This window comes from Macaca mulatta, chromosome 3, assembly GCF_049350105.2.
Source record: "Macaca mulatta isolate MMU2019108-1 chromosome 3, T2T-MMU8v2.0, whole genome shotgun sequence".
In the NCBI taxonomy this organism is placed as follows: domain Eukaryota; kingdom Metazoa; phylum Chordata; class Mammalia; order Primates; family Cercopithecidae; genus Macaca; species Macaca mulatta.
Window position 1 is genome coordinate 131,305,988 of NC_133408.1, and position 23,195 is coordinate 131,329,182.

At 36.3% G+C, this 23,195-nt stretch overlaps 1 protein-coding gene across 15 annotated transcripts in view; it reads right to left on the reverse strand.

Moving 5' to 3' along the window:
• The window catches only part of ADAM22 (ADAM metallopeptidase domain 22), a 242,205-nt gene that overhangs the window by 97,711 nt on the left and 121,299 nt on the right, over window positions 1-23,195 (reverse strand). For all 15 annotated transcript variants that reach the window (XM_077997084.1, XM_028846111.2, XM_077997080.1 and 12 more), the window contains one exon: window positions 19,013-19,079. In XM_077997084.1, coding sequence (XP_077853210.1) covers window positions 19,013-19,079 — 67 coding nt within the window. The remainder of the gene's footprint in view (window positions 1-19,012; window positions 19,080-23,195) is intronic.

Sequence of the window (23,195 nt, forward strand, 5' to 3'; positions counted from 1 at the left end):
TACCATGCAGGATGCTTTGGCCTGGATCAAAGGGGCTAGAAAAACCAAACTTCCAGTTTGCCTGGCACAAAGGGGTTTCCCAGGATACTGGTATTTCAGTGCTACATCTATGAAAGTCACAGGCAGATAGGAATGGTTTGGTCATGCTAAAAGGGTCAGGGCCAGTGTAGGCACCTCCAGATCAAAACACCCGCCCCTGCAACTCTTGCTCTCCTGCTCTGTTCACTGAATCATAGCCTTCTCCCCCTCCATGGGCACTGGTCCTAGAACCAGCCTCTGCCATGCAATTGGGGAAGCTCATGCCAGTCACCCTCTTCCACAAGTGGGACCCTTTCTCACCCCGCCCTAGCACAGTAGTTGCCAACCCTGGCAGCATATTGTAACACATGGGAAGCTCTTTTTAAAAATACCCAGCTTCACCCCATACCAACTGCATCAGAATCTCTAGAGGGTGGGACCTGGGTATTCTACAAATCTGCCCAGATGATTCCAATATGCTACCATAGTTGGGAGTCTCTGTTCTAGCTGATACCACCTTGCAGGAACTAACGGCCTACCCTTGAACCCTACTGCATCCTAGATTGCCTCCAGGTGTATACACTGTCCTGACACATTGGTGGCTGCATGGCTACAGTCTGTTCCACAGGTGCTTGCCTGACAAAACCACATTTCTTGCTTGGTCTCAACTCCCTCTTGACTGGCATCAACGTCAAGAACCTGCCCTCCTCCAATCCTCACTCCATCTTCCCAGTTGTAAGTCTCCTTGGGAGGCTGGGCATGGTGGCTTACACCTGTAATCCCTGCACTTTGGAAGGCCAAGGAGGGAGGATCGCTTGAGCCCAGGAGTCCAAGACAAGCCTCAGCAACATAGTGAGACCCCATCTCTAACACAAATTAAAATAAGAAAATAAATAACAAAGTAAGTCTCCTTAGGGCCAGCTGCATGATGGAAATCCTTAGAAAAGCTAAATTTTATGTTAACGATGATCCACCAACCTATCCCAATTAAAACTCATACTCTGTGACTGTACAGAATCGGACTGGATTCATAGAAGGGACAGAGGCTAAACATCTGGTCAGGTACAGAGTATAATTGATTCTAAAGGTACCTCATTCTAAAGGCTAAGAAAAGTGAAAAGACTATTTCCTCTCATTTACAGTAAATTAAGTGAAGCTATCACGTGGTTCCCAAATGCCAATAATCCATGAATCTATACTAATGCATCTCAAAATCTTTACTAGTTCCTGTCAAAAAGATAGAAATAAGTATAGTGTACTTAATTTTTCATAAAGCTAAATGTATTTAATTTTTGAAAAACTGTCATTTGTTCTAGGTTTACTTCCTTATCTTTATTATTTAAAATATCAACTATTTCCCTTTTTTAAATAGACTTTTATTTTGGAATAATTCTGATATACAGAAAAGTTGCAAAGATGGTATAGAGAATTATAGTATATCTATCAAGCAGTTTTTCCCATTGTTAACATCTTATATTTATTTAGTATATTTGTCAAAATCACATAACTGACACTGGTATATTACTATTTACTCGACTCTGAACATTGAGATTTCACCAGTTTTTCCTTTAATTTCTTCTTTCTGTTCCAGGATCCAATCCTGGAACACAGTGCCATATTGCATTAGTGGTTAGGTTCATTTTTTTTTTTTAGTTTGTAGCAATAGTAAATAGTATTTAGATGTTTTGAGAGGGTTGTTTTCATATATGGCAAAAGAGAAGAAATGATGCAAACCTATGTTGATCCTCAAAATTCATTTTGTTAGTATATGGATCTATGAAATATAAAAGTATAAGACCAAGAATACAAATGAACACTTCCTAGACTTTAACTCAGCACTACAGGTTTTCAAAGCCTTAAAAACAAAACTACCCTTACATCATCAGGCTTAATTTAAATGATTAAAATGTAATATTTAATGTGACCTATGGAAATGAATTCTGAAAGATTACTCAGTAACATTTCACTATAATAAGTATCTAGAACCCCTTATTGCCTGAGATTCTTCTGGACTATCCTTTCAATGATGTTTGTACAGGGAACAGCTTTGGAAGATGGAGAAAATCTCCCTCCAAAGCAAAGGGCAGGCATGTTTACTTCCCACTATAAAACATTCAGGTTTCCTAAATTCAGAATTTCTTTGTTGTAACACAATGCACTGTGTGCTCAGGTTAGCCTGGCCCTATCCTCTGTCACCCTCTGGGAATTAAGGCTGAAGATACCAGTGTAAGAAAATGTTGCTATTCTGGCTATAGCCAAAGCCAGAGTAATAAAGCCCTTTGTCTCTGACCCAGGAGTTTCCTGTCTTCTGCGGGCATAGACAAAACTGCAGCAAGCTAATGCCTATTAACTTGTAAGTAGGATAAAACTTCAGACTTTCACAGTTGTTGAACTTGGATTTCCATCTTCCCCTAAAAATTAAGAGATCTGTTAGGACTCCATTACCACATTTCCATTTTCCTGCAAGACAAAAATCAGCTAAAGCTCAATAAGACACATACTGCCCATCTTATCACAGGTAACGTAACTCTCATATACAATATTGTTTAACACCTTTGGGTATTAACATTTGCCACTCCATTCCAGGGTACAAATGTTCAAACAGCATCCAACAACATCTAAAGGTAAACAGTCATTAAAAATCTCTGTACTATTTCAATATTCATTGATGAGCACTAGGATCTTATAGTATCAATCAAAAACATTTTAAAAACCAAAAGGATTAAGCATATTATGGACTTAAAAAATTAAAAGAAAATAAAACTAGCTGACAAAAAAGAATAATCTCATTTAAAAGATACACGGTTACCACTGGAGAGAAAAAGATGCATAAGAATATTATGGTAGCAAAAGTTTCCACAAGAAAGGAAAAGACAGTAGAAAACCACTGGATAGAAATAAAAATGATGAAGAAGGAGTTAATCTTACTAAAAGATGGTGAACACCACAAAATATAGGGGCCATAACTTTCTGTGTTTGTCTCTTTGTCTCTACGTCTATACCTTTCTCTGTTAAGGACACCAGCCATTGGATTAGGGCATACCCTAATCTAGTATGACTTCCTCTTAACTTGATTACATCTGAAAAGACTCTGTTTCTAAATAAGGTAGTATTCATGGGTTCTAGAAGTCATGAATTTTGGGGAACATTATTCAAACCAGTACAACCATTCATCTCTTTATATATAGATAAGTAAATTTTTATTCACAATCCAGGAATTTTCCTTTTAAGAAGCTTGGTTCAGTGGTAGAAACTGGAGGTGTCTACCATAGCATCACTCATCTAACAAAATTAACCCATATCTTAATTACCTATAACCAGCATTCTAGTTTTCTATCTCTTCATTTTAAAATACTCATCATTATTTTTACACAATATGGCAAACCTAATATTCCATTTTATTAAGTCAAACACAGCTTCCTAAATTGCTTGTTTTTAACAACAGAATAGTCGAGAGAAATTATTTTACAGCTGTTAGGTAATCACTAGACACCCACTATTATAACAAATATCAGATTACTAAAAATTTTAGGTTCCCACAAAATGCGCAGCAACAGATTACTGTAATGCAGAGAGGGAACTTTACAGATTCTCTGAGATGTAAGTTGTAAACTGGAAGAACGGAAAATCAATGTGGACCACATAATATATGATGACTATATAATTAGAAACTCATTAAATTATAACTCTTTCCAGGAAACCACTACATCACTGTACCTTTTTACAAATAATAAAATTTAAATGCATTACTCTATATGGACTTTTTAGCATAAAGACTGAATTACCTAAAACCTTATTCTGTAGTTGATGTTTGACTATTAAGAGTAAAAATTATAACTGACTGGATGATTGTTGCACAAAGAGAAAACATATTTGTGCATTCCTAAAATACAGGAGGAATAAGTATTTTTGTCATATCTGAAATATTTGTTTTTTTTTTTAAGGAAATACAACTATATGAGGGTCTGAGGTAAGGAAAAAAAGGAAATCATTTTTTCTCCACTTTTACCATAAACATAACCTCCTTTAGTTTCACTTCAATGCTATCCTCCATTCCTTTTTTGAAGAAGAAGAAAATTTCTGCCCGCTAAAAGATTCTGTTGCAGCTAGGCACAGAGGCTCATGCCTGTAATCCCAGAACTTTGGGAGGCTGAGGTGGGTGGATCACTTGAAGTCAGGAGTTTGAGATCTGGCCAGCATGGTGAAACCCTGTCTCTACTAAAAATACAAAAATTAGCCGGGCATAGTGGCACACATCTGTCATCCCAGCTACTGGGGAGGCTGAGGCACAAGAATCGCTTGAACCTGGGAGGTGTGGGGTTGCAGTGAGCCGAGATGGTGCCACTATACTCCAGCCTGGGTGATAGAGTGAGACTCTGTCTCAAAAAAAAAAAAAAAGAAAAAAGAAAAATGAAAAGAAAAAAAGATTCTGGTTGCAGCATCTTCTGTCTTGCACCTTGAGCCTTACGTGCTGAGCTCAAGCAGTTAATACTAGCATTCAGTGGTCATTTTCATCTCTGCATGAACGATTTTGGATTAGCCCAGGATTTATTAACAGGTAAAACGAATCAGATTACTAAAGAGGTCTCAAACAACATCCTTCATGGAAAGCAAACTAATATTTAAGGTTGTATCTAATGAAAAATGATACTAAGCATGAAAAAGTGAAGTGCTTTTCTTTTTCCAGCAAGTGTATCTATGAGAATAAGCTGATCATTCACTATTTCTCTTACTTATGTTTCCATAAATTAAGAAGGGAGTTGAACCACCAGAGTCCTTTCTTGTTCTATGATTTGCAAACTATTTTAAAAAATCAAAGGTTACTTTTCTTTTAAAGACCAGGCCAACTTCAAAGAATCAATATCTTGAACACTGCACTTACCACAAAGAAACAGAATTTAAAACCAACAACAAAGATGCTCATATGTTTGGAAATTTTTAAAATGCCAAATAAACAATTTTTTAAAATAGTTATATTATTTCTAAAAATATAAATAATTTATGAGTCATATAAAGTCATAGTATAAGTTATGGAATATATATATACATATATATGGACAACAGCAAAAAAAAAAAAACTACGTAGCAGAGCTTTAGGTTGCTGCTAAAATGGTACTTGAGTAAATTTTACATTCTTAGATACATATAGTAAGGAAGATTGGTAATTAATAAATTAAATATTTAACTAAATGAATTATGAAAAGAAAAACAGAAATTTCAGAGTAGAAAAAAGGAAATTACAAAAGTAGAGCAGAAATGACTGAAAAATGTAGTAAAGAAAGTAAAGCTGGTTCTTTGGGACCCTTCCAGCACTCTGGGAGGCTAAGGCGAGAGGATTGCTTGAGGTCAGGAGTTCGAGACCAGTCTGGGAAACATAGTGAGACCTGGTCTCTACTAAAAGTAAAAATTAAAAAATTAGTTAGTGTGGCAGCACATGCCTATAGTCCAGGTACTGAAGAGGCTGAGTGAGAAGTACTGCTAGGAGTTAGAGTTTAAAGTGAGCAGTGATCCCACCACTACACTCCAGCCTGAGCAACAGAGCGAGACCCTGTCTCTTAAAAAAAGAGGGGAGGGGGGTGGGTGGGGAGAGAGTATTTACAAAAAAGTCTAACAAGATTGATCAAGTAAAAGAGTGAAGGCAAGAATAAAAATAAAAACTAACAGAAGACATGCTGATACATAATTAGTAGATTTTTAAAACCATGAAAAGATTTGAAAGCTAATACAGCAAAACACTGAACTATGTTACATCTACACATGGATGTCTGTTGAGGCATTTTATACAATTTTTAACATGTTTAAAACATTTCATGATTACAGAGATTTTTATCTCAAGCCAATTGTTGATATTTGGTGACTTAAAATTTAACACTGATCAGTTGTGGCTCTAAAATACCTTAGAAAGAAAACACATGAATGTGAGCCTCTGCATGGAGGATGCACTTACCATCAGGCAAGCAGATTATAAGGCTCACTATCAGTTTTTATTTTTCCAGCAGATTATAAGGCTCACTACCAGTTTTTATTTTTCCTGTTTATATTCACTGCACATTTTGAGAGCAGGGGGAATAATATGCTCTCCCAGACCTGTCCAGGCTGAACTTTTCCCTACACATCTGACATACTGTTGGATGAACAGGAAAAACCACTCCATTTTCTAACACCTGGACTAATTCATTCACTTATTTTTTTCATTCAGCAGATACTTACTCTCTTCTACGTACAAATATTATGCTAAACGCTGATAATATAGTACAAGTTCCCATGGGTGCTTCTCTTAGAGAAACTTCTTATGGAATTTACAGTCTAGGGGCACAGAAGATTGTCTTACTATAAAGCAGGAAGTGAAGGACTGCAGCTGGTGATCCTGACATGCTTCCTGTCATGAGCGGAATCAGAAACTAGCAGTAAGAATGGGTAGAAGCCACCAAAGACTTCTCCAGAAATTCTTTACAAATTGCCACTTTACCTCAACAATGCTATCAGAACTAATATTTACGAAGAATTTCCCACACCCAAAGCTCTGAGCTACATGTTTGTCTTGTTTAACAGGTGAGGAAAATGAAGTATAGGAGGCATAAGTAAATTGTCTAAGGACACACGTATATTAACTGGCAAAGTCAGGATTTGAGTTTAGGTCCTTCTAGCCCTCACAACATTCACAGTCCCTAAGCTTTACTGTCCTCAAACCACAGATCTGTCCTGGAATTAGAAATTTTACCATTTGTTAACACGATTCAAGAAGTTTATTTTTTAAATTTAATCAGAAAGACAGCAGGACCCCGAGAAAATAGCACTTAGTCTGTCCAAAAATCTAATTGCTATGTGGAATACCTATTGACCCCACTCAGAATTACCAAAGCAACCACTCTGCCATCCACAGAGTTACAAAATCGTTTCCAGATTTTCCAGAGAAGAGAAAACAAAGGCAAAAAGTAACCAATGTAGGAAGTCCAAAAACACTGTCAGTCTGATTTCCTTTACATTGAACCTGATATCCTGTGAGTTGAGGCTCTGGTCAAATACCATCCTCCTACTTTCATCCCTTTTCTTCCTGTGCCACTTGCTCCACCTCTTATTCTGTCCACTTTCTATGGTTTCTTTCTGACCCTTTCATGCACCAAGATCCTACATCAAGGCCTCCGGCCTTTGCACATGCTAATTCGACTGCATGAAAAGTTGTTCTGCTCCGATTTCATTCACCTGTTATCCTTTGAACTTTGGAATTAATATCATTTCCTCAAGAAAGCCTTCCCTGAGCAACCAGATGAGGTCAGGTGTCCCAGCAAGTGCCCTCAGAGCAACATGTAATTCTTTTCAACACTTATTTCTATCATTTACAAAGACTTCTCAGTAGTTGTCTGCACCATGCCTGTCTTTCCCACTAAAGGACAAGCTTCATGAGGGCAAGAAATGCATCATCTGTTGTTTATAGCTATATCCCTGTCACTGGCCCATGGCAAGCACTCAACTCATATCTGTTGAATAAATGAGGGTTGAGAACACACATTGAGTATCTGAGAATTTTGGCTTTTTTTCTATTCCACTGTTAATCTCTCATGTCAGCTTTCTAGCCACTTAAACTCCACATGCCTGAGTTTTTATGAGTGGCTATGGGGAAAATCAAGTCCACCTGCTCTTTTTCTACCTCATAGGTGCAAAGAAAAGACTGTTGTGATAAAACATCAAATGTGGCCAGATGCAATGGCTCATGCCTGTAATCCCAACACTTTGGGAAACTGAGGCAGGCAGATCACTTGAATTCAAGACCAGCCTGGGTAATGTGGTGAAACCCTATCTCTACTAAAAATACAAAAATTAGTCACGCATGGTGGCACGCACCTGTAGTCCCAGCTACTTGTAGGACTCAGGTGGCAAAATCACTTGAGCCTGGGACTCTGAGCTGCAGTGAGCCAAGACTGCGCCACTGCACTCTAGCCTGGGAGATCAAGTGAGACCCTGTCTCAAAACAAACAAACAACAAAAAAGAAAGAAAGAAAAAAAGAAAGAAAGAAAACAAAACAAAAAACATCAAGTGTAGCCCTGATCAATTATCCTCCTTCAAAAAGGCTGTAAACACTCGAACTACTCAATACCAATAGTACATATTCTCTGGTCTTTATTATATTTTCTGATTTTACAGTGGCCACACCTTATCCACTGGAAAGTATTTTTATTAATGAATAGGAAAATAATTGTAGTTTATGACAACACCAAGGGAATAATTTGTGATTTTTTTTTTTGCTTCAAACCAGTTTAACGTCAAAAACAACATTTCTACTAATTTCTATTCAATTATAATTACTCTAATAGTTCATTCTGGTTTCAAAAAAAAATTGCAAGAGTAGATTTGGAAAAGGCATTATATAATGAAAAGGTTAGTTCTATAATTAGAATTAAAATAGTAAATTCTATTATAAAACAGCTAATTAGTTCCATACTTGGAAGTATCATCAGCTAGTGCTACTTTGATTTTTAAAAAAAACTTATGGCTGAATATTTCTTTTAAGTTTATAGATAACATCTTGAACATTAACAGATGAAATAACTCTTTAGATACTTAATTGCGGGAAAAAAATCTTAACACCAGAAAGAAAATAAAGGACTTTCTACTCAAATAGGTTACAAACAGAGCTTAGGAACAGAACTCATGCTGACAGCAGCTGTCACTTTTCATTTTTCCTTTCTCCCAGCACTAAGACACCTGACCTGTATAAACTGGCAATGGGCCAATATATTTTCTTTAGGATACAGAGTTAAGACCACTTGCAATCTTACCAATGCCATTAAGGCAGTTGATGCATTGTACATGATGACAGACCTACAGCAACCTTGCTTCAGTCCCAAGAGAAAGCAAAATTTACTTAATCCCCCCAATTTTTTTTCCTATAATGCAAAGAGAATTAAATCATGAAATCCGAGACCTTCCTGAAACCACACTGATTACAAGATGTCAGAGGAGCATATGTCTGCATAAGCCTGCCAGGGGGGAAATGCACACATTATCAAGCTCAGCCAGAAGATACTAAATGATGTCTAGTGGCAGATAAAAAGTAAAGTTAGGAAACATACCTGGAATAACTGATGTTACATGTGAGGAAGAAATAAACACTTTATCAGTTTGTTTGTTAAATTTGTGTAGCTCTTTTACTCTCTTCCAGCTTGTGGGCTGTGTATGTTGTGGAACGGAGGGTAAAAGAGGTAGGGGGATGGGTATTTTGAAGCACTTTGGCAAAGATACAACCAAATATCTTCTAGTCTCTTGGCAGGCTAATGGTATGTTTCAGCTTAGTTATTCTTCCCCATAAAACTTCACATTTACTCCAGATGCAGATAAATTTACACATAGGCATAAGATGGGCATAAAAACTGAGCCATGTGTTTGCCATGTGCAAGTCAGCAACATATTTCAAACTATAACTATTTAGAAGCGATGATGCTCCCCTGTGCTGAACAATACACAATCCAACTTCTATGAAGAACAAAGAAGGACTAAAACTGAACTCCAAAATGCAATAGTTTTAAAAAAGAGGGGGGCGGGGAATCTTTAGAAGACATTTGGTCTTTGGAATAAAGAAAATTTTATACTGGAATAATTGAGACTCACCTGAACTAAAACATCTTCAATTTTGGCCTATTAAAACAACTACTAAAAGAGACAGTAAATTACAAATGGTAAATTGTAGAAGTGCTGTAATTAAAATATTTGCATTCTAAATCCTCTGCTATTATGATCATTTATTTCCATAGGGAGGATAAACTACAGCAGATTATAGCACACATTCGGGTGCCAGGCTTCCTTGCTTAAAATTCTTGGGCAAGTTGGTTAAACTTTCTGTGCCTTCATTTCCTCATCTGCAAAAGGAGGATATCAGTGGTATTACTTGGGGATAAAATGACTTAACATATGTAAAACACTTAGACCGGCACCTAGCACATAGTAAATATCATATAAGTATTTGCTATTACTCCAGCTATTACCAGTAATTTTATTAATCCTAAATCCAGTTACTAGTATTGATCCCATCTGAATATCGTGTGATTGAAAGACGTATAGATTGCATAAGACAGGAAATCCCTGGTGTTAAAGTGAGCACTTATAGGAATACATATTTATTTGTAAAAATGCAAAACTTTGACAATGATGTAAAACAGAAGTAAAACAAGTCATTATATTTTTTAATTCCATTACAATGAGTGTCATTAACTAAAAAGAATATTCCATCAGTAGCCTTAAGTAAGCAAAATGAGCCTGGATTTGTAAGGAGAAAAGGTTAACTCTTCCAAATGACAAACAGTAAACCACTGGCAGCAGTTATTTGCCCCTAAGACTGAGTTAGGGAGCCTGAGTTAATAGACAGTATATGAAAGCATAATCTTTCTACAGGACAGCAGTATACAGTAATTATTAATCAATGAAACTAGCTCACTGTGACTTACACATACTAACCATCAAAACTGTAATATTTCCAGCTAAACTTTTGTTGAGTATTTAAAATACTTCTGTGAGAATATCACAGTTCTTGAATGAGTAACAGAAAATTAATGAGTCTTCCTCTGATATAATTCACTATTTAAAAATGAAAGTACTTAAAAATGGGCAGCAGCTCAAACCCACAGGAACCAAGGGACATGGTTTCCTGTGTTGGCCCTATTTACAATTATAGAGTCATCTCTACATCAGAAGATCCTAATATTGTTTCCCATAACCACCCTGAAATTCAATTCAATAATTTCTCATTAAATTAGTGTATGGTGAACCCTACTTATAGAATCATTTTTAGAAAGTTGAGTTCTTATTCTTGTAGGATCTTTATATCCTGAGGTTTTAAAAAAATCATTTTATTTCAGTAATTAGGGGAGAATGACGTCATTAAAATATAATCGTGTTTAAAGCTAGCCTACCTACAGCTAACAACTAAATATTCATATTTGAGGATGTATTGACAAATATTTTTTAAAGTCATTTTAGTTTCATTACTAGTCAAACTGACACTAAGTCATGGCTAAACTGTTTCAAGAGAATGGTCTTGAAAATAAATTTTTGCAAGTCATCTAATTTTAAAATCCATGTATTTGTGGTTAACTTGGTTTTGATTAGCATGTTCATAGCTATACCATCCAAAATTTCCTCTCCTGTCTGAGAGAACCTACGTGAGGTACCTGCATGCTCATGCCACAACCTGTAACACCTGCACCTGAAGTCTCTCTCTGTTCCACACCGAAACTTCTGCTCTCAGAGTTTAAGCTTAACAGTGAGAGTCCTTAACCTAAATCTCCCAGCAGGTGCAGCAAGGAAAACATAAAAACAGATTTTAATATACAGGTAGTCGCATCTGCCAGACAATCCTATCATTGCTTCATTAATTGTTTGTGATCATTTTAATCAACTGTATTTACACAAACACTGTTAAAGAATCTACGTTCCCTAGCAGACAAAATGGAGACCAAAACTCACTTAAGTTTATGGTATGTGAACTATATCTCAATATAGCTGTTCTTTTTAGAGAAAAAAAAATTCCAATTACCATGGCAGCAGGAGACCCTTCAATGAATGAAGGCCCTCAATTGATACTCTGCCCATCAGCCAGCCCTTAAAATGCACATCACTGAGCTTGTTTACTTGGAGAGAAGCCTCCCTATCTCCACAGAGCCAAGGAAAATGCCTGAAACTTGGATTTGAAATTTGGTGACAAAATTAGGAGCTTAAGTGACAACTTCTATAAATAGATCTGTTCCAAAAGGAAAAACGTCATTTCTAAAGCCATCTTCCTAAGCCATGTGACTTAATTACTGTCTAGGTGACTAAGTATTATCCAAGAGTTTCTGGAGAAGCTACTAAAGTGAGAATTCAAGACAGAAAGCTTGTTTCTCAAATGCAAGCGAAAGCTGTAAATAAGGAAGGCACTTTGGAAGAGAAATGCTGTTGCTGGGTTGTTCTACTGGTAAAGAAAAATGAAAATGAGAGTAAAGGAAAAAGCCTTAGTGTAGATTACTTGGCAACAGTGGCTGTTGCTTACATTTTATCTCAAAGACAGCATCCAAAACAAAAGATAACCTAAAAAGCTACTTGAAAAAACACACAAGTCTCTACTTCAGAAGATTCATCATTGATGCAATGGTATGGATAGCTCTGTACTAATAATGCATGCAGCAAAATTTACTGCGCACCAAGGTCTGTTTTTTCTTTTTTTATTTAATTGCTTACTCTTCTTAATCTTATAGAAAGAGCCAAGATTCTGCATGGTAATGCAGTTTTAAGAATCGATAAGGAAATTTTATATCCAGTGTAAGCAAAAGCAAATTAACCCCTCTCTTCTGTTGCAATAGATATGAGCCACTTTGACAGTTTAATATTTTGTGCTTCCCATGGCAAAAAAAGAAACAATTCAAGCAATTTTCTACTATTCAATTTGCATTGAAGTTGAAAAAAAAAATCTATGTCCCAAAACAGGATATGTTAAGTACTGTCATTAAAAAAAAAAAAAAAAGAAATGTAATGCAGTCACTAAACTATAACCTATATCGTATATAAACTAAACTCTGTCACTAATGACAAACTGAGAACATATTTCACTTAAGAAAGGAGTACACAGTGTTATATTGCACCACATACTTTTGGATCATTGTTGTTCTTACAAACAACACATTTTAAAAGGTATCTTAAGAAACACTATTTCTCTAACACATTGTGTACCTTTTGAGTTATTGTACAACTCATTGTACAAACTCATTGTTAAGGATTAGGAATCTAATCCAAAGACAAGTTGGGAATGCTCATATGCAGTAGTTTAGAAATAACTTGAGCTAATAAAAATAGATATTCAGTGGCCATTACTTTTCACTATAATCATATGAGATCAAATAATTTAACCAAAAACTACTATCAGAACTATGCTGATAGTCAGAATATGCCTGACTGTCATGATCTTTCATTAGTGATATAATAAATTATATCTCTACAAAGATGTCTACTTTTAGTTTTGGGCCACAAGAAAATCTGTTCCCTGCCCCATCTACACACATTCCTGACATATATAAAGGATTTGCCATTCCTCTCTTAGTTTTCTAAAATTCATACTATGGTTATTTTCCTCATATGTTCATTCAAACAAAAATAAAACAAGCTTTGGCCTGGAGTGTGTCTTTACCATTCTTGCCCAAGGCAACTGATATTACAGAAAAACTACGCAAATGCATAACCGAATTTAAGAGATATGCCTAAAGGGTCTTTATGTAAATCACCATTTCAGTTTAAGGATTAAAGACCATAAAGGAGAAATTGTTAGATACCAAAAATGAATTAGATATGTATACCATGTGTATAAATAAAATACATTTCAATTTTTATGCCTATCTTACTTTACATACTATAGAATGTACACCATACATTCGGTGTACATTCTATAGTATGTAAAATCTTATACATGTAAGAGTCAGCTCTGGAGTTACAAAATCTAGATTCAAATTGCAGCTTTATTACTCCTTACTATGTTACTTTCCCAAGTTGTATAACTTCTCTGTGTCTCATTTCTGTAAATTAGGATAATAGTTATAATCACAGGTTGTCTGAGGATTGAATGGTACATACAAATTCATGTGACTATCACATCATACAGTAAAAGTTATTACTGTAATAAAGTTACTACTGTTAGTATTATAATACTGATTAACTAAAGCCTATATAACTGTTCATTTCAATTAGCCCCATATATTAGCAGATTTCTGTTTCAAGACAAAAAAAGCTATAAAGCAGCAAACTGCATGGCTAAGACTCTGTTGCCACTACTCATCAATTCCAATGTCCTTTGTCTTATGAATCCAGAACCATGGTTCTCCATAATCAGAATTAAAGTTGTATTCCCAAGGTATTCTGATTAGTTGAGGCTTTACTTTAAAATTATTTTAGAAACCCATGTCAATCACATAAAAGTTCTCCCTAAACAGATGTGTAAATTCATAATTTAATTTTTTTTTTTTTTTTTTTTTGAGACGGAGTCTCACTCTGTCACTCAGGCTGGAGTGCAGTGGCAGGATCTTGGCTCACTGCAAGCTCCGCCTCCCGGGTTCACGCCATTCTCCCGTCTCAGCCTCCCAAGTAGCTGGGACTACAGGCGCCTGACACCACGTCCAGCTATTTTTTTGTATTTTTTACTATAGACAGGGTTTCACCATGTTAGCTAGGATGGTCTCAATCTCTCAACCTTGTGATCTACCCACCTCGGCCTCCCAAAGTGCTGGGATTACAGGCATGAGCTACCGTGCCTGGCAATAATTTAATTTTTAAATGGATTGAAAATAAATGTAAGTGAAAGATTAATATGTCTCATTAAAGGAACACAAAGTATCTTTCTTTTCTTGCATAAAGACTTTATCTTTGTAACCTTTAAAAAAAATTCTTTTGAAGTTTTAATACAACTTATATATCAGAATTATGCATAGCTATGTGAACAAGATAAACTAATTTCAATGAGGCTGATGATGTCCCTGCAGATAACACAAATCATTATGTTAAGGAACAATCACCAAAATGTGTTTGTTTTTACACTAAACACAAAATTGCAATCAACATCAAAATCCAGATTGTAGGAAATTACATAAGATAAACAATCTGGTTTCTTCAACAAATAAATTGCAAGGGGAAACAAAAGAGAAAGATGTTTTTTAAATTATTATTTTATTTTATTTTATTTTTGAGACAGAGTTTTGCTCTGTCACCCAGGCTGGAGTGCAGTGGCACGATCTCAGCTCACTGCAACCTCTGCCTCCTGGGTTCAAGCGATTCTCCTGCCTCAGCCTCCCAAGTAGCTGGGATTATAGGTGTGTGCCATCACACCCAGCTAATTTTTTGTATTTTTAGTAGAGACGGGGTTTCACCATGTTAGCCAGGATGGTCTTGATCTCCTGATGTCATGATCCACCTGCCTTGGCCTCCCAAAGTGCTGGAATTACAGGTGTGAGCCACTGCACCCAGCCAAAAATTATTTTTAAAACCTACACAGCCAAAATTAAACTACAGGGGTACATGCTTTGGTGATAAAACTATGAACAAAAGCAAGGAAGGGATTACGATAAAAGTCAGGATAATGTTTACAAATCTTACAAGAGGAGGATGAAAAGGGCTTGGGTTTGGGATGCAGCAAACAAACAGCTGGCCACGCTCTATTTCTTGAACTGAATGGTCATTATAAAAGCATTTGCCTTTAGTATTTCATCAACCCATACATTGTTTTATGTGAATTTCTGTGTCCGTTGTATATTTTACCACTGGATAGGTTTTTAAAAATAAAATTGCAATCTAAAAGATTTACCATGACTTTTTTGTTGTTGTTTAAGACAGTCACTTGCTATGTTGCCCAGGCTGGCCTTGAACTCTTGAGCTCAAATGATCCTCCCGCCTTAGCCTCCTGGGTAGCTGCAAACAGGTATGACACTGCATCCAGCTCTTTTCTAAAAATGTTTTCTCCTGAAACATTTATTCCTTTACCAAAAGTTCAAAGACACCTGAGCACAGCCATTTATTGACTGGTTTCTAGCCGTTGTTAAGTTTGGAATAATACTTTAATTTTAAATTTGCATCCTTGGGATACATATGGCCATGCTTGTGCCAATTAACACAAGAAGCTCTTAGAGTTTAGCTTTGATTTCATATTTCCTTTCATTTACGTCAGTCCCAAGAGAAAAGTCAACTTAAAGAAAAAACCAAAAACTTACAGGGCTCTTAAGGAAGGTGTTATATAGGTGGATTGTGTTCCCCTAAAAAGCATACGTTAAAGTCCTAACCCCTAATACTTCAGAATATAACTGTATGTAGAGACAGGGTCTCTAAAGAGGTAATGCAGTTACAACAGGGTTATTAGGGTGGGCCCTAGTTCAACAGGAAGGATGTTCTCACGAGATTAGGATACAGATACACACAGAGGGAAAGCCATGTGATGACACAGGAAGAATACCATGTACGAACCAAGGAGAGAGGCCTCAGAAGAAACCAACACTGTCAACATCTTGATCTTGGACTTCCAGCTTCCAGAATTGAGAGAACATACATTTCTACTGTTTAAGCCACCCAGTCTGTGGTACTTTGTTATGGTAGCTTTAGCAAACTAATATGGAAGGTAAAGGAGAAGTAAAAGTTTTAGGAGTTCCTTTTAAAAAGGTACTGCAGGGAAGGAAAAAATATAAAATGCTACAACTTTGATTTATAATGTATTAATGAGTCATTAATAAAGAAAATAGACTGCTATCAGATTTCATGTAAAAAGAAATATCCCAAAGAGCTAAGCACAGAGGTCGAGACAGGAGGGAACCTGCAGAGAAATAATTGGCTACTGACTTTGGATTGATGGGCAGGATTCAGCACTTTCAATGTGGTTCCTGGAAAAACCCAGAGGAGAATTTTGAGTTAGATTTTTAAATGGAGTGGAAACAAATGGAGGTGACAGGTGAGACCAAAGTGGTTTTCTTAAAGGGAAAAAGAAACAACCTCTGGCCCTTCAGTCTGGACAAAGTTTGTATTTATCATTTCCCTAGTATGATAGGCTTAGGGGTTAGAAAAACCATCAACAAAGAAACTGCAATTCTCAGGTTGGAAAATCAGCAAAGACTGTGCGGCAAAGTCAGTGCTTCATGTGTTATGTATACCCATGGAGCCTTAAGATCCCAGAGTAGAGTGCACTTTGCTGATTAGATACAAGTTTTCTGAAAAAGGATATTACCATAGAGAGAGCAGAGAGCTATCTGCTGGGTCCACCCTCCACGCTCCTATTTGCATTTCATCATTCCACTGACAGACACAGACGGAAACAGATAGTGAAAGGCCTGTTTCCTTTCCTCTTTAATTTAACAAGGGAATAAGAGATACTCTACATCAGAAAAACATTATCATAGAAAATAGAGAAGTGAAGCCAAATGAACAGGGATAGGAATAAAAGTACCTGCAGATTCTATCCCTAGGTAATTTTTTTTCCCCAACTATAAACAAAATGGCTCCATTCTCCCATGTTATATCTAGAAAAATCCTGATATCCCTTCTGTAGGGAGGCAGTAATATAAATTAATCCACCATTCAATTCACCAATCTTTAGTTTAGGATAACTTTCTGGAGAGACAGGCATAATTATTACACCTAGATCGCTTACAGGAGTTACCAGATTTTCAGTCTTTATGAATTAGAAATGTATAGGTATACAGGATGTATTTATTGACAAAGTGTCCTAATGTCTGGAATTTGCTTTAAAATACTACACACATACACACACACACACACACACACACACACACACACACACACAATAAAAAGAGAAAAAAAAGATAGTCAAAGTGTTGATAACTGTTGATGCTGGATGATGGGAATGAGGGGGTTCATTATAGCATTCTTTTCACTTCGAAATATGTTTAAACTTTTCCACAATAAAAAGTTTTCTTTTAGTTTACATATATATAATTGAAAAACTCAATTCTCTTCAGATTGTCATTTGAATAGGACGATATAATTTATTTTGGTTACTGATAACAGTTTAGTTTGAATAAAAAGCTTTACAACAGTAATATATGTACATAAAAAACTGAACAAAGGCTTTATGGGAAAATAACTTGGCAAATGTTTACAAAATGATACAGAAGCAAGCAGATACAATATTGTAGCTATATATGATACTATGTAAATATCTATGTATATATACAACTGTGTGCATATGACAAAAAAACTCAAAGAAATAACAAAATGAAAACATTTATCTCTCAGTGATGAGTTTAAGGATGAGTTTTCCTTTTTTGTTCTACTTTTCTCTGTTTACAAGTTTCCTAAAATGAGCATGTATCTAATTTGTAATTAGAAAAAAGAAATGAATGTGAACAACTGGGTTATAATTCAGATAAAGTAGAGTAGATAGTCTGAACACTATGCAGAAGAAAATAAACACTTGGCCAAAAGTCACTATACTCAACATTGAGCAGAAGGAAGCCCTACACTTGGGTGGCTTTTGTTTTCATATGCTCTCAGATTACACCATCTGCAGATCTGGGGAAAAACCCCACATTCTTATGCCTCTAGCTGGTGGAGGCTTTTATTTTTGTGTTAATATTTTCACAGTTTACTTGTCATAACCAGTATCCTGAGATTTCTGTCTCCAGGTATTTTCAACTCCTTGATCTCCTGTAGATCTAACAATTTTACATTTTACTGGTGGAAGTGTGGGGTGCTGTGGGGTGGGGCTGGGTTAGGGGGCAGCGGGGGTGGGAATCTTTCACAACTGAATGCAAAGGCAAACACCTACCCTGGACCCAAGTTTTCACCTCTTGGTTCTCAGTGGTAACCCTAAAGGCAAATTTCAAAAACTATATTCAGTGACATAATCCAAGAAAGAACTATAGGTTGGCATAAAGGTCACTGGGGTTTCCTAGGCATGGTGGCTCATGCCTGTAATTCCAGCACTTTGGGAGGCCGAGGTGGGTGGATCGCCTGAGTTCGAGACCAGCCTGGCCAACACGGTGAAACCCTCTCTCTACTAAAAAACAAAAATTAGCCGGGTGTGGTGGCAGGCACCTGTAATCCCAGCTACTTGGGAGACCGAAGCAGGAGAATCACTTGAACCCGGGAGGCAGAGGTTGCAGTGAGCCGAGATCACGCCATTGCACTCCAGCTGGGAGACAAGAGTGAGACTTTGTCTCAAAAAAAAAAAAAGTCATTAGGGTTTTTGCCGTTAAAAATAACGACAAAAACCACAAGGACTTTTGCACCAACCTAGTATTTGCAGGTATAGCAATCCTATAAAACCTAAGTCTAACAATTCCTACAGTACCCTAAAAATTCTTTTTCTGATAACTAAAAGTAAAGTTTCATTTTTCCAAAGTGGGTGATAAAACTTTAGATTATAAATTATTTTTAAAACCCCCAAAACTGTACATTAGAAATATCATTGAAAATTAAAATCATAATCAGTAGGATTAAAAGATTCTCAATAAATTTCCCCACAAGTAGGAAAATTTCACTTACTTTAACTTCCACAGTCTTGCCTCCATGTTCAATGTGTCTCTCTACGTATTCAGAGGACAGCAAATCACTGCAACAACAAAAATAAATGATGATTAAACAGGATCCCAAAAATGTAAAACATGAAAATCAGGATCAAGTTTACACATATCGGCTTTAACAATTCTTTAAACCCCCCCAAATCAACACTTTATAGGTCTCTCTCTCTCTCACACACACATACACACACACACACACACACACACACACACACACACACACCCACACATACCCCCTCAGTATTTCTAAAAGAATGTAAGGTTGAACTGCCTACACCACCTGTCACTCCATTGCTGAGCACAGCTGATTCTACTGAACCAGCCAGTAATTCCAGGAAACTACTGTAAGCACATCATTGTTTTTAAGACATATTGTTCTTAATTTTTTACTTTAATTTTTTATCAAACAGTTTTAATTGCATATTATGCCTTACCATTTCTTTATGTGTTATATGTGATATTTTCATCTGACAAAACGTTAGTTTCCATCACAAAAGTAAAAAAAGGCAAAGAAAGTTAAAAGAAATGAAATGGAATATATACCATCAACATTTGAAGACAATTCTTTTTTGAAATCTATCCTAAACAACATTTACTTGTTTCTATAATATTAAATATGCTTCTCTTTAATTTCGTATAAAACTTTAATTTCGTGAAAAACTTTCCCTTTTAATGGAGGGGTCTCAAGACACAACTTCCATAAAATATCTTTAATCTTTTAAAGCACTAAAATATAAATAAAACTATCATTAATAAATTTTTAAAAATGCATGAAGCTATAAATTTCCAGTGTTGCTCTATTAATAGACATTGAGCCAACTAAGAAGTCCTTAAGTGAACTGAAGATCATCAAACAAAAACTGTTCCAATCATTTCAAAATGTGCATTTTTGAGCACAGAGGTTCATCATAAGCACCATGCCTACAATTGCTTTAAATGTAAACAGAACGATCAAACAAGCATTACATTAATGCCGACACCATAATCTTGTACTATCTGATGCTTATATTACTATTTAGGAAACTTGTAATTATAGTCTAAGTCAATGCTTCATTTATCTTTAGAATAGATGTTCTTAATGACTTCATGTGAAAATCAGCTAGCATGCTCTCAGCTGCAAGCTGTAGAAAACACAACAAAAAGTATATTAAACAATGAGGACATTTATCACGTTATTTCTTCTTTGAAATTCCAGGACTAGTATAATGTAAATTTGCTTTTGAGGATATTTAGTTCTATCTGATAAATAAATTTGAGGTTTATAAAATAGAGGCAAACCATTTTAAGACATTTTAAGTACATACTTTGCTAGTAAGACATGAGCAGAATTCACCAATGTATAAAGTATTAAAAAGAAGACTGTGTATGTGTTACACGCTGACAGAAAGGGCTGCAAGATCAAGAAATGTCAATTATTCTTGAAGCATACGAGTAATAAATGTTCATGACATATTAAATACATAAGAGGCACTAACTATCCAGGATACACTAAATATACATATTCACTTAATATTCATGAGGGGGTTTCTCAGCTTCGACACAACTGATACTTTGGGCCAGATAATTCTTTGTCTTGGGAGGCTGTCTTGTTCACTATAGCACACTTAGCATCCCTGGATTCTACCTAATAGACGCCGGTAGCATCTCTTACATATACCAGTCATGACAATCAAAAATGTCTCCAGACATTGCTAAATGGACACTGGGGGACAAAAATCACCCTTGGTTGACAACAACTGCTGATACTCTTTCCTGCCCCATTTGTTATCTGTCCAATAAACACAACAGAACTCATGACTGTTTGTGAAGCTAACTGGCAACCCACAGCCACTGACTAGGCATACTTGTCCCAGTATCTCTCAGACACTTGAGCAAGTGTTATTAGCTTGGGACAACTGCTATCTTTGAGGCTTGCCCAAACCTCAACTCTGGTCCTTGTAACCACAACATCAGCGGGGAAGGCATATGCAGATGTATGAACATGAACACTAGGTACCCCAGGATTAGCTGGCATGGCCCCTCTACCCTACTTGCCCCTAACCCAGGTATGCCAACCTAATAATCTTTCCTCTTGCCTCTCACTGTGCACTTTAAATCAATTTAGCGAATTATGTGATATGAGGATTGGAATGTAGTCTGTGGGAGCTTTTGGTTCCCTCACCTCTAGGATAGCTCACCTTGTAGCATACTTGGAGGCTACAATTGCATCAAAGTAATCTTCCCACCTGACATCAGGGCAGTTCCAGGGTTGGTTCATGTGGTGGCTCAGTGCCATTAATGAGATGAGGGGTGTTTACAACTTTCTGGTCTGCCATCGGCATGGTAGCTGGGACTCTCTTAACTGGCTCCTCTCATGACCCTGACATGACGGCTGCAATTCTCAGCATCTTACAAAAACTACATTATTCCAAGATTAAAAAAAGAAAAAAGCCTTGTATTTATTTTTTAAAGTGAACAAGCCCTTTCAAAAATAGCTCTTAGCATTCATCTTCTCAAGTATCTTTTGCCAGAATTACATTATATGGCCACTCCTAAACCAATCCTTTGACAAGAACATTCAAGATTCTCCTGCCAGGCCTCCCTTGACCATCACGATTCTTTACAGAGAACTGAACAATATTGGTGGAAAGGAGAGTGGTGAAAAAGTACCTGTTGTACATCCAACTGAAAATTGTCTTTTTTTTTTGTCTTCATGAGTATATTATATATTTCACAAATTTCCAAGGGTTTGTAACAAAAATGTGAAATTACACGGGAAAGACCTGCCTCAGGCAAAACCGGTAATTGCTCCAGCATCTGCATCACACCCTGTTACCCAAAACAGGAGAGATACTAGCCAGGTGTTTGCAAAGGACTGTCCTCCAACCTTGCTATCAGTCTTAAAAACTTCCCCAGAAGTAGGAGGGAAACATTATCATACAGAGGCATGTTTATCAGCAGACCCAGCAAGGTGCCCTCTCCTGGGAATCTGAACTTGTCAATTCAGAAAAAAATCATTCAGCTGATGAAGGAAAGAGAAACAGAAGTCAAAGGTAAGCTGACATTTAAAAGAAACTGAGCTGTAGGGCGGTGAATACCAGAGTGAAAGCCCCAAATCCCCACTGCTGAAGTCCCTGAATGCAGAACACCCTATCCCTGCGCTAGACATCTTCGGGATCCTTGCTCTATCACTGTCACATGAGTCAAACCCCACTACTGGAGCCAGCATGAGTGAAATCAAAATCACCTAAGTCAAATATTCCTCAGAGGAATACTAGCTGTGGTGTACAAATAGTAGAAGTAATAATAATAAAAAAAATTTAAAAACAACTTTTGAGTCCTCCAGGTTTTCAAATTTCAAGGGAACATTTCCCTTTGAATTATAAAATCTAGGCATTAAGAGAATATGAGTCACTGCATGAATGTAATTACAGCAAAGAAAAGCCCTCTGCTGAGGAATTATGCAGCTATTTCAATCAAGCCTCTATATACAAGTATTGCTGGAAAGCGCTCCATGTAATTTTAAACCAAAAACAGCTCATGCAATTTGGTTTTGTCTGTTTGCATATTGTGAAAGTTGGCTAAGTATTGTTATTTTAATGATTAGGGTGAGAAACCTTAAACTTAAAAGTTTCACTTTTCCCTCCACTAAAGTTAGAACCTAAGTAAATTTTCTTGAAGCTTCCTGAAGTAGAGATAATCAAATTACCTTATTTTTCTCAGAACATCATCGTTTATCATTATATAGGGATCTACTTAAATCATTTTAAGTGTAGGAAAATGGAAGACCTCCTTAACATAAAGGAAATTTTATATTAATGGAAATGGGTCAGGTAGAATTCACTCCATGCTAATAGCTTAATAATGATGTGTGAATGCTTGTTTGTGAACTTTGAAAAAGTAAAAATCATTTTCAACCAATTTCTAAAGGCCACTCATTCTCTAAAGGAAGTAAGTAGATGTTTATAAAATTAGAAATGTTTTCTGAGGCCTTTTTTCATTTGCATGCCATAATAAGCCTAAAAAAGCAAAACAAATATAATGTAAACATTTTCAGTCATAATAATGATTATCCTTTGTCTAGTGGGCAACTGTCATGAATCAAAGACAGCTGGTATAGTATTATACAAAGGTTTGGGAGTTAAAAACAAAAACAAATATTTTAATTT